The 16,080-nt window shown below is 34.8% G+C and overlaps 1 protein-coding gene across 1 annotated transcript in view; it reads right to left on the bottom strand.

Annotated features, from left to right (window-relative positions):
- The window catches only part of LOC146437184 (protein fantom-like), a 55,534-nt gene that overhangs the window by 26,308 nt on the left and 13,146 nt on the right, over nucleotides 1-16,080 (bottom strand). The window contains exons 5-11 of the mRNA XM_085060805.1: nucleotides 15,683-15,788; nucleotides 10,601-10,747; nucleotides 9,419-9,492; nucleotides 6,460-6,599; nucleotides 2,200-2,306; nucleotides 1,976-2,026; nucleotides 607-786 (exon numbers count right to left, since the gene is read on the bottom strand). Coding sequence (XP_084916931.1) covers nucleotides 607-786; nucleotides 1,976-2,026; nucleotides 2,200-2,306; nucleotides 6,460-6,599; nucleotides 9,419-9,492; nucleotides 10,601-10,747; nucleotides 15,683-15,788 — 805 coding nt within the window. The remainder of the gene's footprint in view (nucleotides 1-606; nucleotides 787-1,975; nucleotides 2,027-2,199; nucleotides 2,307-6,459; nucleotides 6,600-9,418; nucleotides 9,493-10,600; nucleotides 10,748-15,682; nucleotides 15,789-16,080) is intronic.

Raw genomic sequence — 16,080 nt, 5'->3', positions numbered from 1 at the left:
ATGTTGCACATGCTTTTGGATATAAATTAAAATACAGTTAGATTTGAGGAAAGAACATTTAGCGTATACAAAAATAGTTTTTACTTTATCAATACAACAAATCCGTTCTAATTTCAGCAAAATCTAAAAACATCATTAAGAGAGTAGCTTTTCTTTTAGGACAATATTCCTAACAGTTTCTTTAATGATTTTTTTATTTTAAATGCTAATTAATTGAATGAAAAGTCAAAATATAATCTGCAATACTCCAACAGCGGAAGCAGAAAGAAGACAGTGAAAGCAGAGTGCTACGGAAAAGGAGGCTTATTTGATAAGCACGTTTACTGTCTTACCTGTGAAGACATGGTAGGAGCTCAGAGATAATCGCAACAAGGCACAGTCTGAGGGTTAAGAGCAGGATGAGCTAACAGACTACAATTGATAGTCACTTGGATCTCATGTTTTTTAAACAATATCTTCAGCAACAGCAGATTCTATATTTGTTTCCCTATGCACAGACTAGCTTTGCTGCTGAATTTGCAAGTCTTAATTATTACAAGTGTCAGAGCTACACAGGTTTAAAATGTTATTATCAGGGTATTTTCCACTGTGAGTAGAGTTTTGTACCTGGTAATCTTTGCTAATTTTGTGCTGCACAATTAACAAATTCCTCGTCTTCTCAAGTTCTTGCACTGTTTCCGCATGTGTTAACTGCATCTCCTGCACGGAGTATTCTAAATCTTTATGAATATCATCTTCCACTTTTTCCAAGAACACAAGTTCCACATTCTTCTGCTGCTTTCGATCCTGGAGGACATTTGAAAAATTGCTAGCAAAGAGTTTTGTACAAGACTTGCATGTATTTGTGCCTGGCAAAATGCAACTGGCATACACTTTTGGTACAACAGTAAGACAGTAAGCAGAACTTTATAAATTTTGAGCACAAGGTAACACAAAAATAGGAATGCGTTAGAGCAGAATGCGTCAGGATTGTTTTCAGTAATGTAATCTTATGATTCAATTAAAATGTATCAGATATACAGAAGCAATCACTCCTGTCTATCCAAAGAAAATACAAATACAAACAGATACATTTGCCTTTTTTATAATTAATAATCCTGCCTCAGCAAATGTAAAAAACCTGAGTTATTATTCTCAAGTCTATATTCCTTCTGTTATTAATACTGTGGCTTAAATTTCATTGCGGTTTTTTTTGTTTCGAGTTAGTTTTTTTTAATTGTTATATAATCATCATTACAGTAAGTTTTATTTCCTCAAGAAAACAAAACATAAGTCTCCCAAACAGTGGAAACATACCAAAATTATTTGTTTACTGATTTCTTCCTCTCACTCCGTTTTTAATTTGTGCAAGAGAAAACAGAATAGACTATTTTCTGGGTATTTTTGTTTTTCTATTTTAATAAATGAAGAGAAGTTGCTAAGCATTACTATACCACATATTAGAACTTCCAGGCTTATGATATGCTTGCATCACTTACAGAATTAATAAACAAAATTAGTTCTAGTAAACATTATAGGGATAACAAGATGCAGTGATAAGTCATTTAACTGAGAAAAACAAAGGTTTTTTTAAATGGCTGCGAAACTGATTTAATTCACTTTCGATGTTATAATGAATTATTTACATAAATTTAGATTTAATTCTGGCAATTTTTTCATCTCCCCTTCTGATTAACTGTAACTAAAAAATTACAGAAGCACACGTTTGTGTTTGAGGCATTAACTACTAAAAGATGCTCAAATAATTAAGCCATTGAAAATTCCTGGTGTGTAGAAAGCATGTAATGGCCAGCCAAAGGTTTAACAAAAGAAAAAAACTAACACAACTAACCAACCAACAAATAAGCAAAAAGCCCTTGCATAAACAAGAAAATAATAGAATGCAAAACACAGAATTCTAAAATGGTTTGGGTTAAGAGGGATCCTAAATATCATCTAGTTCCAACCTCTCATAGGCTCATTCTTTGTAAGTTACCTTTATTAGCAAGAGGGTTTCATTGAGTTCTGCCTCATCAACATCAGTTTCCTGAAACTTTATGGAAAGATGTTATCAGGTGTGAATCGAATTATATTTTTCTTGATAGGACGAATAAATAAACACTTATTTTTCTGTATTCTTTGACTTTCAAGAAGTATCTGCATTATGAATAACACATAGAGGGTTTTTTTCCTCATATTTGAAACAAAAATACAGTTCACCTTGCTCGAAAACTTCACTTGCTTTTTCAGATCATCTAGCTGTTGCTTTTGTTCCAGATAGCGTAACTGCAGTTCCTTGTTTTCTTGGACCAGCTTTTCCTTTTGGTCTTGATATAGAAGAACAAAATATTATACTTACTTTATTAAACATAGTTTAATTGAGTAAAAAAATTAAAAACTTGCTTTTTTCGTATTAATATGTGCATGAACATTTCATTTCAAAATGCAGAAAGTAATGTACTTTTTATGGGCAAATCTTTGTGCACTTGTTCTGGTCAGGACATGGTTCATTTTTTCAGTTGCCATAAGGGGGCATGGCCAAGATAGAGGTTATTCTACACCACCTGGAGTCATTTTCCAGAGACAGGGGAAGGCAGTTGTTTGTGGGTCACATATGATTGCGGCACAGTGGGGTTTTGTTGGGGGGTCCTGCATATGAACTGTTCACCTCTTGCACCCTCCGTTATTAATATTGTTGCTGTTACTGTTTGTTTTCTTATCTCACTGCTGTTTCCAGTAAATTGTTCTTATCTCAACCTGTGATCTTTATTTTTTTGTGCCTCCAGGTGTCCTCTCTATCCCGCCACAGGGCAGGGGAGGGGAGACAGGGGAGTGAGCAGCGTGTGCTGTGGAATGTTTTGGTGAGAACACTTAATTGAGTAATACCATTCCTAACTATCACATTCTGGTATTAACAAACAGGAAGAGAAGAATAGAAAGTTATTCCTCTTTGATACACCTCAGATGAAAAAAAAGGAAAACATTCTCACTTTTATTAACAGGGAACCTACTGCATCAAAAATCTGCACTATGTGTATTTCTAAACTGAAAGATATGCCCAGCTAAATACAGCTTTCTGTTATGGGAGAGGGAGAGAAAGGGGGGACAGAGAAGATAAAATTATTTGTCAATCTGAACGAACTTGAATTCATACAACATCAGGAGAGTGAGATGCTAGTTTCAAGGGCTTTGAAATGTTTCTGAAACTGGTATCAGGTTAGTTTTAATTTTGCAGTGTTTATATATTAAGTAACATATTTACTAAAAATGAATCAAGGAAGTGTGGCAAGAGCTGGTGAACAGTCTTATTTGCCATTGCTTTTCATTGCCTCAGCTTTGGGGGACAAAACATGCACACGAAGGGTCTGGGGGGGCCATTTTGTTCTTTGACTCAGGACCCGAAGCACAGGACAAGTCAGTGAGCATTTTTTGTTTGAAAATCACATTCTTTTTTGGTGTGCGTTTGTTATTAATGTTGTTACATTAATTTTATTATCTCATTGCTGTTTCCAATACCTTGTTCTTATTTGATCTTGGGATCTCTGCCTTTTGTCTCTCTCTCACCAGAGGGAATAAGGGAGGAGAAAAGCTGCCTGGGGCTTAATTTTCAGCTGGGCTTAAACCATACCAGATAGTAACAACAGAAGACAGGGGGAAAAACCACTGCCCCAGAGGCCTTAGAAAACACTGTCACAGTAGCTTGCATGAAAGGCTACAGACCCATGAGTGGAGCAGACTAGAGCTGAAGACAGGCCTCTGTGTTGATAAAGGCCTTGTAAGATATATATCTAAGTGACTGTACTAACACTGTTCTCAGCTGTAATCAAAATATGCACTGTGCCAATAAATGCAATCCCATTCAAAATCAGAACTGGAATAACCTTGCACAGGTATTGTCCACACAAAACATTTGTTCACATTCACAAAACACAAAAATAATTAGAATCTTAAGTCAGCAGAAGCCTTCACATTTGTTCACCTCCCATGTAAGTTCACAGCAAGAACTCTTACAGATCAGTCAGTACTAACCAGATAACAGGGGAGAACAAAAGTCGCTGTTCTTCCATGTAAATAACTACACACTTCCAAGACAACTGAGATGTATTTTGCTTCCTATCCCATAATCTATCTGTCTGTCTGTCTGTCTATCATCATGTAGAAGAGCATCTGGCCTTCCCCTCTCCCTTGCCAAAGCCTCTATTTGTCCAGGGGCAACATGACTGACTTCTTTGTTATCCCATGGAATAAAACTGAATCTGTATTCATGTTAATCTTTTGGGTTAGTTTCATGGACAGAATAACAAGTTCTAGGGAGTGAAATATAATTTTGACTCATATATTTCACATCAACTTTTACTGACACAATTAATATTTCTCTATTAAGACAACTGTAAAAACACCTGTATTTAGTAAATAGTGTACTCTGTAAAACAGTACTATAACCAAGAACAACAAATGAAGCAATGCATTTAACAAAAGCAATGAGATTTTATGAATGTAAACGAAAAATTATTTAGACATAACTATTACTAAATAAATACATATATTGTATGAATTTATGAGATAAGTGACACTAATCCTTGCTAGAGGAATTGTTTCAACTTAGATATTGTATTAGCTTATCTTTCTCTTTAAAGACTTGCATGAAACACTACTGTTAGTAAGATTCAATGAACATGAACCAAACAGATATTGTAATTTATGGCTGAGAATCTGGGAAATACAGGTAACACAAGAAACATGAGAATAAATGTCTAGGGGAAATGGGGTAGGCAGAAGGGTGATAAAGCTTCTGAAAATACCATATTTAAAAAAAAAAGGAAAATGTTATTACAGTGTTATTCTGTTTTCTGTCTAAATATATTTAAGTATTACAAAGAACATTATGATGTTATGGCCAGAAAAATACTACTAAAACGTGGTGATCAAATTACAGGGTCATTCTAAAAGGGAAATATTGAAGGAGGATGTGGAAAATGTCAAGATAATGTTGGTCTCCTGTAGCATTAAGAATTTTCAAGGCTTCATTTATTTTACCATCTTTCTTACACCTGGGAAAGAAGTTTAGGAAAAGATTCATATGCCAAACTACACAGGGTAGAAAAGAGATTGTTCCTAAACTAGTTCTAGGCAGTAGGTTAAGACAAACATTAATTTCAATTTTCCTGCTGAACCTTAAAAAGGAATGTGCAGCAAAGGCAGATCCTCTGATGTACACGACTGAACAAAGTTATACTGACTATATTTTATGAAAGACAGAGCTGTAATCAAATCCTAGATACAGAGGCCTAGAAGGGTATTAGAACATCTACTCTGGCCGCAGCAAGTCAATTCAGTAGAAATCAAAAGTGTAGTAACCTGGTGATTCAGTTTAAGAGTACAACAAGTTATGTGGAAAGGGGATGGTAAACACTTGACAGTAAATATAATGTCCACAGGAAGGATAGAAGATGTAATGCCAGTTTTTCATAATCAAGCTGTCAGTAACAACCATTAATATGTTGTAACTTCATATTAATGTAGCTTAAGGCATCTTTATTTTAGTATCAGTTAAGGCTAATTTTGCAAACACTTGCTGTGTCAAATGTTTAAATATTCAATCTGATATTTGAAGTCAGCAGAGCTACTAAGAATCCTAATGGTGAGCACATGCTGAACTGAAGTCATAATCATAAGAATTATTCACAAGTTGGCCCACTTCATTTCATTAAATTGTTCAAAGAAACATACCTTTTAAAAATACACATTTGAAGAATCAACTCTAAACTTAGTATTTTCACTTCCTGCCTGTGCTTGTCTTTTGTAAACTTCATATTGCTATGGTAATCAGTGTTGAGATAAAAAAAAGATTGCAAGGTCAGCATTCACTAGGAAGTTGTCCTACAGCATGAGGAAAGCACTTTTGAAATAATCTCTTCACTAGATTAAAAGAAAACTGTGTTATTTTAAAGGTACAATGCTGTAAATAAAAATTAGTATATACTGAAAAATATTTTAAAAATCTGAATTAAAAAAATGGAAAAACAATTAAACATCACCAAGGGCCTATATGGGATTCATGTACTTTTGCACAGTGAACAGAATAGAGGTTTATCATTTGAGAGACACTGTCAGATGGGTCTCTTTTCCATAGGAAGTTTCAATGAAGAGAAGAGAAGAGAAGAGAAGAGAAGAGAAGAGAAGAGAAGAGAAGAGAGAAGAGAAGAGAAGAGATACTGAATAAAGACTAAATATTAACCCAACAGATGAAGAATGAATGCAGCTGAAATTATATGAACCTCATTCACCCGTATTCTGTATTGGGTCAATTTTTGCACTTAACAGATAATGATAACTTAGGTGTATTTAGCAAATGTACACCAAAAATGCAGCTTTGAAAACATCAGCATCAGAAACGATACTATTCTGGGCAGTATCCCTCATCTCCAACATGGGTATAATCTCAAATTTTGAGAAAATACTATTTTTTCAGAAATATACCTCTTTCTACTTTGATCTTGTCAAGGATTTCATTTTTGTCTGCTAAATCAGATTTGATAGCTGTCTCTAGTTTAGCAATTTGCAGTTTCAGTTGCTGTTCCTTTGATTTCCATTGCTGTTCATGGGGCAGACTGAAGACACTGTGATAAAACATATGAAAACATTTTACAAATCAGTTTCAGCAGAAAATAATAAAGAAAAAAACCTTTTGGTGGCACAGACACCACTGTCATCATGGCTGATGTGGCAAGTGACAACTATGAAACCATTTATTCTGGGTACAAACCCTCTTAATGCAGAGAACTGGGATCATCCACCTGATTTCTGTTAAATTTGTGAAACATGCAGAACCTAAAGTCAGTTGCCCATTCAAAGAAATGTTGACCACAAAGTGACAACAGTTTTCTCATACTGTAAAACAACAATTCTGATACTGATTAAGAAGCGCATATAAAGTAATCTTTCTCCTACTTGAAGAAATAAAAAACAGGAGTGGGAAAAGAAATTAGAATAACTATTTTGCCTTTAACATTATTTACTTGTAAACTGCCAATCTATTTGCAATAAGGAAAGTCTGGATACAGAATTAGAACTGCTGAAACCACAACAAAATGTGAAACTCAGATTGAAATAAAAGTAATTATATAATTTACAGTAGAATCCTTGCAGGTAAAAAGAAAAAACAGTGTAATGTGTCTTCCTATATCTTAGACAGTGAGTACTACGCTCTTCCTATTATTGTTGTTCAATACTTGCATTCTTATTGCCTGGAAAAATGTCCATCTTAACAAATCATAAACCAGTTTATTGACATATATTCTGTGAAAAATGACAAATTCTGGGGTTTTTTTAAACAAAGGAGTCAATTCCTCAACTCTTTCCTTTGCTGAAGCTGCCCAGTTAACAAACATATTTTACATACATAAATGTATTAAAAAATCTTCTGGAATCTATTTCACAACCTCTCTCTCCCACAGATCTATGTAACAAGCCTCAACCAAAAAAAAACCAACAGAGAAGAAAGAAGTATTGCAGAAGGAACAGCCCACAGAGCCTTGTAGACTGTACCCGAGGATTCAAAGAGAACGGCCTGCTCCGGTGGTTTTGAGTACTTGCATGCAGTGGTTTTGAGCACTTACAAGTGCAGTTACATCAAAAATATTTGAAGAATGACCTTAGGTTAGAGAAAAGGTTAGAGAGAAAAACGATTACAGGATGAATTGCAGACTCTGAAGTATATGGCAAGGGTTTATATTCTGGATTTGTGCTCTTCTTAAAAACAGTTTTATTTCCCTGCATTTTGTTGTTTTCTCATACTATACCTAACGTGTTTAGTACATTTCTCTAGGCATAGAGCATCTTATATTTTGACAGATTTCACAGCAATGCATGAACTTATGGAATGCTTCTAAGTCCTGCAGTAATATATATTTCACTCTTCTGTAATTTTTAAGATAATACACAGGGAAAATATTGCACTGCACCCACTATCATTCCATAGTACTGCCTAAGTACAGAAAAGATACAGTGTGTTCTCTAACTGCTTAGATTTAAAGTCTGATTGTTCCCATAAGGAAAGAATAAGTCATATCAAAAAAGGTACAAATACACTTTCTTTTCACACTTCTGAAAACATTTTCAAGTTGTAATGACAACTATACATGCATTCATTAACTTTAGGCACAATAACTTCACACAAGGTGTACCTATATCTAATTCAGTTTTTCAGAAGACTGTACTGTCAGAAAAAACATTAAGAGTTACTATGATAGTAGTTCAGAATTTAAATGTTTAAATGAAGAACATTGTAGAAGACAGGCTTCATCCAAGCCTATATACCCCTAATGTTTATGTCTGTTTGAATTGAGTCCACTTGTGTTGCTTTCTTCATTTGAATTTTAAGATTCATGTGGAATTTCTTTCACATCTACTGTATTTCATCAGAGTTGAAGCCATCTTGATGAACAACCGATCAACTGCCCCATACAAAACTCTGAATATTGTGATTATACAACTGTTACATCTCATAAGTAAAAAACTGTTTTAAGTTATTTGTACTCCTATAATCTTTAATTTCACCACAGACAGCACAAGAAGTATAACAAATACTGTAAGAATACTATAAACAAAATTTGGTATCACTCACATTTGTGTTTAGTCATTGGTATTTTTTGCCAGATATCACACTGACAAGACAAACACTTTAAGAGGAGAAATAATTTCAATACAAGAAAAGACTTCAAGCATTTTACCTACTTTCTGAGGCAGTTATTAACTCTACGACGTGTCTTATTTTCTAACCCACATCAGTGCAAAAAATCAGTTTCACAATAAAGGAAAGGCTCATTTGAAGGTCATTTTTTCTTTCATATGCTTGTGGCAAATGGCTAGAATTACTTACTTTCTGTATCAGTAGAACTGAAATGATAGCTATTACAAAACAAATCACCCTTCAGAAATAAGTAGTGGAAAAGCTGTCAAATATCAGACTTTATATAGGTTCACTGAGAAGTGCTGGAAGAACTTAAGACAAAAATTAAAACAGGTTAAAAAAAACCCAAAAAACAATCCCACAAACAAAACCAAACCCAAATAAATATGTATCTACTTAGATGTATTCTTCAATAATAACGCTAAAGAAAATAATAAAAAATTCAAATAAGAACTTCTTGCATTTATATTCAAAATAAAGTGACTCCTACTTACTTTTAATTAAATTTTAAAAAGCAGTAATCTACTATTTTAGGGGTATTAGAACAAGTTGGTCCATTTCAAGAGGACAGACGGAGTACAGACAGAGCAACATAAATGTTTCTATATACATTTACTGATATGATAAACTGGAGCATGAACATTTTTACACGTGCACAAACAATAGGCACATTCTAGCACATAGTGTATGAAGATCTATTCAACAGGACGGGAACCTATTCTTTTATATACAGAAACTACAATTTACCTGTTATGCAGCTTATTGTAGTTTTCCTTCAAGAGTTCATTCTCTTTTTCTAGATAATTTATTCGTTCCTGTAACTAAAATGAAGATGGAAGTTTCACTTGATGCACAGCACAAAATGAAATTACAATGAATGTGTGAAGACAAATAGTTAATAATTTCTAGGCATAGTCAAGCTATTATTCTTCTTATACAAAATCAGAATCACAGAATATTACGGGTTGGAAGGGAATCACAAGGATGATCAAATTCAACTTTTAAGTGAATGTCCCATCTGGGGATGAAACCTTGGCAGTATTAACACCCTGCTCTAACCAACTGAGAAAATCTCAGGTTATAAATCAGTCTCTTAGAAGTGTCAAAAGAACACCTTTTTTCACCACATGGATTTACATTAGGCCCAAACAGTCTTTTTCATGTTGCTTATATGATGCTGAGACTAGCATGCTGCTGTAGAGCAACAGTATCTAATCACATTCTCTCATGCAAAATAATATAAAAATCTAATAGCCTAAGTGTATTACTGACATCATAAACAATACATACTTATTTTCAAAATATTCACTGAAGCAAGACATAACTTTAAAGCTATGAGATACCAAGAAGAATGCTTACAATAGTTTAAAGGTTTGGAGGAAATATCTATGAGATAATTTTGGTAAACTTTGTTCATGCAAAATAGATTTAAAATAGGTAAACCAGGTGGTAAAACTAAATTTATGTTACTACATAATGTAAGAAAAAAACAAGTAAGCTTGCAGACTCTTACTTCTGCATTGAAGAGAATGAGGAATAAACCACTTGATTTTTAGCCCTAAAAGTGGGTGGACACTTGTCTGAGAGCCACTACACAAAGAAACAAAAGTAACTGATTTGACCTGCTAAATCAGAGATAACTATACTATCAAATCCTATGCTTTAATCTCAAATATTGTCCAAAAACTGGTGCAGTGACTATGGGTCACAGGCATCAGGTGTGGTTGATAATTGTATCAAATGCAAGGAGCAGCTACTGGTTTTACTTTTTAATGGGATAAAAATATATATATTACTAGGTCAGTCTTCTAAATGAGTTTGAAATATTTATTCAGATTTCCACAATTAAAAGGTACCCCATCATTAACTCTTCCCTTATCTATATGTACAACCTCAAGCAGATTCAAGATCTCTTGAACACAATCTCACCTCTTCTGTCCTTCTGCTTGAAATAGTTACTGACTGCAATTCTTTTTGAAGATGGAAGCACTTTAACCGCTCCTCTTTAAGCTGTACATTCAATTCATCACCTTTTGCTAATAAAGCATCATGGTTGGTCTTCAAGTTCTTCAGGTTCTATGAAAAAGAAGGAAGCAATATCAAAATCATATTTAGTTGAATGTTCCCACGCTTTGTAACCCAACAGGAGGCTCTCATGGCACCATTGAATAGAAATGTGGTCAGCAGGACACAGCAGGACACATTCTTCAATTAAGTAACTTTCAATCCACATGGCCAGGAGAAGGTGACCTTCTGGTTGCCCTCATGAACATTAAACCCTCAGTTTACTCATGATGAAAACAATGAAGAAATGCATCTGTAAAGCAATTAAAAGATTTTGCAGTGGTTACAGTGGTTGGACATGCTAACCACTGCAGCAGCAAGCAAAAATCTGTTGCCCACAGCTATGCTAATCATAGAGCTTGCCACAGCTCACTTAACCCTTATATTTATATATACATATATATATATATATAGACACATATATACACACATATAAATCTTCATACTTATACATATACAAAGACAATTGTAGATATATAATTCTTTCACAACCCTCATGCATTCAGTTCTGTTTCCCAGCTAGAAGTACTTTAATAAGGGACTTCTGATTTCCTTTACATTTTCATTTACTTTGACGGATTATAGTAAGGCACATTTAAACAATTTTAATATTAAATGGAGGATATTGATAGAGCCTCTGTTTCCAAAAGATTAGTTAATATTATACTGCCTACACTCCACAATCCTGTAACTAAGCCTCATTCTTTAAAAATTTCAATGTAAATCACACTCAAATTATCACTTGAGACAAAATAGTCAAAAGGCCAATCTGTTTAATAAAATGATTGTATGAGAATTTATGCCAAACACATATGTGAATATAGTTAATGTTTAATGCTTTTAGACAGAAAGAAGTCAGCTTCATTTTTTCCATACAATATTCCTACAAAGTAGGAATGGAGAAACTAAATGTGAATCCTGTAAAAATTGTTTACATTCACATGCAGTCTGAATAGACTGGAAATTACAAAAAAAAAACCTATGAAAAACCAATCACCAATTTGATCTTCTGTCTTTCGTATCTCATTTCTCTGTAAAATAAAAATCACAGAGAATAAATAATACTAGCATTCAGTCTTATTTCAGAGACTTCATTAAGTATACTGTTAATCAATTTTTAGCAGACTTTCTTCAGGGCTCTTCTTGCTCTGTCCTGTATCTTTGAATGCCATTTCAATAACTACAAAAAATGACACCTTAAAAATAATATTTTTTCACTCTTTTAATATATTCCCATAACTTTTTTCTTTCTTATCAAAAGCAGAACCCATAGTCTCTAACTCTTCCACCTGTCTGAGCAAACTTATCTTTTCTTTCCCATCATGCAGGTTCTATTTTTCCCTGAAATTCTCTTCCATTTCAGTAATTTGTGTCACTTGAACCCACAATATAGGAAGAAAAACAAAAACCCACCTTGGCAAAGCTGCCTTTCACACACCATTTCGTTCTCATCTCTTTCCTTCAATCTCCAAAACAGTTGAAAACATATTGTGTTTGTTCTACTGAATCATCTCATTAAAAGCACTAAAAATATCTGTTCCTGAAAAACCTCCTTGCTTCCACTTCCTTCTATTCCTTCAGTGTCTCTCCCATTCTCCTGACCATTTTGAATTAACTTTCCTCATTAAGGGGACCATGACTTCACCCTAATTTTTAATATTTTTTTTCCAAAATGCATTCTTTACCTGAATATTCTTCTATATCTGTGTTTTCTGTCCACACATTTTTCTATTATGCCCAAATTGTTTTCTATCCTGCTATCTCTGGAGTAGCTGAAGACTCAGCTCATGCCAACATGATGGGATGATGATTTTAGTTTAAAATTTCCAGTCTGGAATTTTATTTCTTTAGGAGCATGTCTTGATATTGCTGTCAGTTAGAAAGGACTCATTTAAAGAATCACAGAATGTTATGGGTTGGAAGTGACTTTAAAGATCATCCAGTCCCAATCCCTGCTGCCCAGGGAGGGACATCTTTCACTCACTCCAACAGTTTGCTCAATGCCTCATCCAACCTGGCCTTGCATATTCTAGGGTTGAGGCATTTCACAATCTGCTGAGCCATTTGTTCCAGTGTCTCACCTGTAAGGAAAATTGATATAGATTTCCTAGAAATATTGCACAAATGAAAATTAAATGCTCTCCCCATTACTGTTGTGGAATTGCACTGATTGTTCAAGGGAATTGCAATCACACAGATTATCTTATTTCAAATTACAAATAATGAAATCCTGAATGCTCAGTCTCTAATTACAGCCAATAAGCATACCAATAGAATCAATTACATAATCCAACAGTTTCAGGATCCTTTGTTCTTCTAAGAAGATTGTACAATTCCTCCATTCACCTAGTTACATTAAACATCTTTAGCAATAAAACTGCCCTGTAAAAGTTTAGTAGTAATCACAACTTCAACATCATTAGATGAAGCAGGATTATAGGCTCTCTTGATTCACTGGTTTCTCACTTTGGGCTGACTCAAGTTCAAAGATAAACATGGACAAATTACATGTGTTTCAGTTGGTAGAAATTCAAAGTAGATGAGAATGAATTCAATAGACAAAAAGCCTACCAGGATAAACATAAAATACCAAAGTACTGTGTTGGTAACTATTTTATGTGCCATTAAAACAAAAATTTTGGACTTCACAGTTAATAGACATGATTCAAATATTCAAATTATTGCAAATGGTAAAATCATAGAATCCACTCTCTTGTAACCAAAAAAAAAGGAGAAAACAGACTCATCCTTCCTAAAAATGCAACTTTCACTGTGAATATTTGAAACAATGTCTTCAAGTAACAGTTTGAATCCTAGGCACGTCTCTATTCAGCTTGTTATAAATGACGCCAGGGAGTTGGCTTTTGTAATTGGTTATAAGATTAATTGTTGGATGTTAATTGTTATATGTTATAGTTAATTGTTATGTGTATGTTATTAATTACTATGCAGCTTTATTAATTGTTACATGTCCACAGAAGTTTCTAGATTTTGCTAAGGGGGAGGGGTGTGGGTGTCACCATCAGCATAAGGGGATAGCTGAGATACCATCATTGGACAGCAACTAACCTATCAGAAGACCCTAGATACAACGAGCCAATGAGGACTAAAGACAATGAGCCAATCTAAACACCTTACGGACCCTGGAGACAAGTGGCCAATGAGACATGACAAAACGAGCCAATGAGAGTCCTCTAAGGAGGTGATGTCAGGGGGTATAAAAATTGTATCATCTGGCTCAGAGGTGTGCCTCTGGCCATATTCCACCTTGGGTAAGCACTCAGTGCTGCACCCCTCTATTTTGTAGGAAGGTTACTACATTTTGTCCCCTATTGTCTTTTTAATAAACTGTTAAATTTTTAATTGAGTGAGCATCATTTCTCACAAGCTGCTGCCAAGAAAGTGGCATAAGCACTTGATGTTTGTTGGAAATTACCAAAAAGTCACCCATGATTTTGCTGTGATTTAAAACCAGCTGGAAATTAAGCTTCAAGCAGTGGTCCCTTTCCCTCCACCCGCTCCAGTGAAAGAGGGACAAAAGGCAACGGGTTGAGATAAATTTACTAGAAAACAACACTGAGATAAGGAAAACAGTAACAGCTAAAATATTAAGAACAATACTGTGCAAAAGAGGGTGATTACATGCAAAAATGCTCACAGAAGTCTGACCGACCTGATGGTACCACAACCAGCACCACATGGCTTCTTGAGACAAGGATGGAACAGCAGACAATACAGCAGCTAGTGTCCTTTTCTCCCAAGTCCAAGACAAGGAAAAACAATGGCGGACAAACCCTTCAAGTTGCACCATCCACTGATCTGCTTGCTCCCCAGGAAAAAGGAACAAAACAATGGCAGTTCCCCTGCACATTCCTTTTTCCTTCCACCTGAAGCCACACCCTGCAGCAATAATTTTGGAGGTAACAGCAACCCAGACATGCCCACACATCTCCAGGCTCTGCCCCTCCCGTGGTTAGCCAAAACTATGAGAGATTTAAAATGGAACAGTTTGCGGATCACTTTTTATTTAAAAAGACAAAAAGCCACGTTAAACGTTTTCTCAGTTTGGCAGAGAAGATACAGGAATTACACTGAAGAGGGTGAAGGAGGCAAAGGAAAACAAAATGCAGAAACAGCAAAACATGGGCAAAAAAGGAATCAAACAAAAATCGAATGGCACAAGTGTTATTTATCATGCTAACAAGAAGCAAACAGAAGTAAGAGTTTATAAGGATACCCATAGCTTCCACTTCATAAGGCTGGATAGTTTATAAAGCTCTATTATAGTTAGGATTCCTACTTACAGCAACTCTGTCATTTCCAAGATATTATCATACCACTTCTGTATGCACATGCAGTTCTCCAAATACATACAGGAAAAGGCAGAAAAACACTGTATAATTAAAACATATAGATAATCTACCACGGAATTGGATGTTCTGGAGGTATTTTCAGGAAATCGCTCCTTTTATAAGAAAAATTATTACTTAAAGTGGCCCTCTAAAATAATTTTCATGAACATATGAACAGAGATTAAATCCTAATGTTAGAACAAAAGAGCCAAACCCCCCAAACTTTAGCAAAGAGTAATAGAGTGGAGGGGGCTTGGTACCCCTTTTTGGTAAATCAGTACATCTAAGTCAAAGTCCTCTCTTTAAATGAACAGGGATTACTTTCCATAGCCAGACAACTCAGTTCGTTCTTCATAAGCTGCCTGGTATGACTTTGCAGATGAGATTACTAAAACCTGCTAGACACTTCTGATAAAAAAGAGAAATTACGACTAAAAATCCCTACTGCATCTGGATTAGTTTGAATGTAATGTAGTATGTGGTTCATTTTAATGTACTCAGTATTGACCCAGAATCAAGAACTGTGGAAGTTTTTTCTGTTTAGCATGCTTATGTGACAAGAGTATAGGAAGGTTACTGATCAAATTGCAGTTACCTCTTGAAGCTGGAGAAATTTTCCTTCCACTGCTGAAAGAGCATTGCTTTTCTCAGCCAGCTGTTTACGGACCTTGATCATTTCCACGTTGTCCTGAATGTTTAGCCTTCAAAATGAAAACAAAATGCATCATAAACACACATTTGAAAGAAGATGTAGTGTGTAATACACAATTTCCTCTTCTATAATTCACACTAGAGAGTTTAGGTAAGTAAGCATCCTGCTCTGTGATGACACAGCAACTTCAATCATTACATATACATCTTTGTTTATAGTATAAAACTGTGTATGACAGAAAGAGAAAACAATCCTATGCCTAAAGGGACTGTTCTCCACCCTTCCCACTATCCGAAGTACTCAGTGCCATCAGAAAACCATTTTGTGAAGTTTCCGCCTAT

This window comes from Lichenostomus cassidix, chromosome 4A (assembly GCF_008360975.1).
Source record: "Lichenostomus cassidix isolate B80296 chromosome 4A, HeHo_3.0, whole genome shotgun sequence".
Classification (NCBI taxonomy): Eukaryota; Metazoa; Chordata; class Aves; order Passeriformes; family Meliphagidae; genus Lichenostomus; species Lichenostomus cassidix.
Note: the sequence above shows the minus strand (reverse complement) of the source record. Positions and strands in the feature narration are given on the sequence as shown.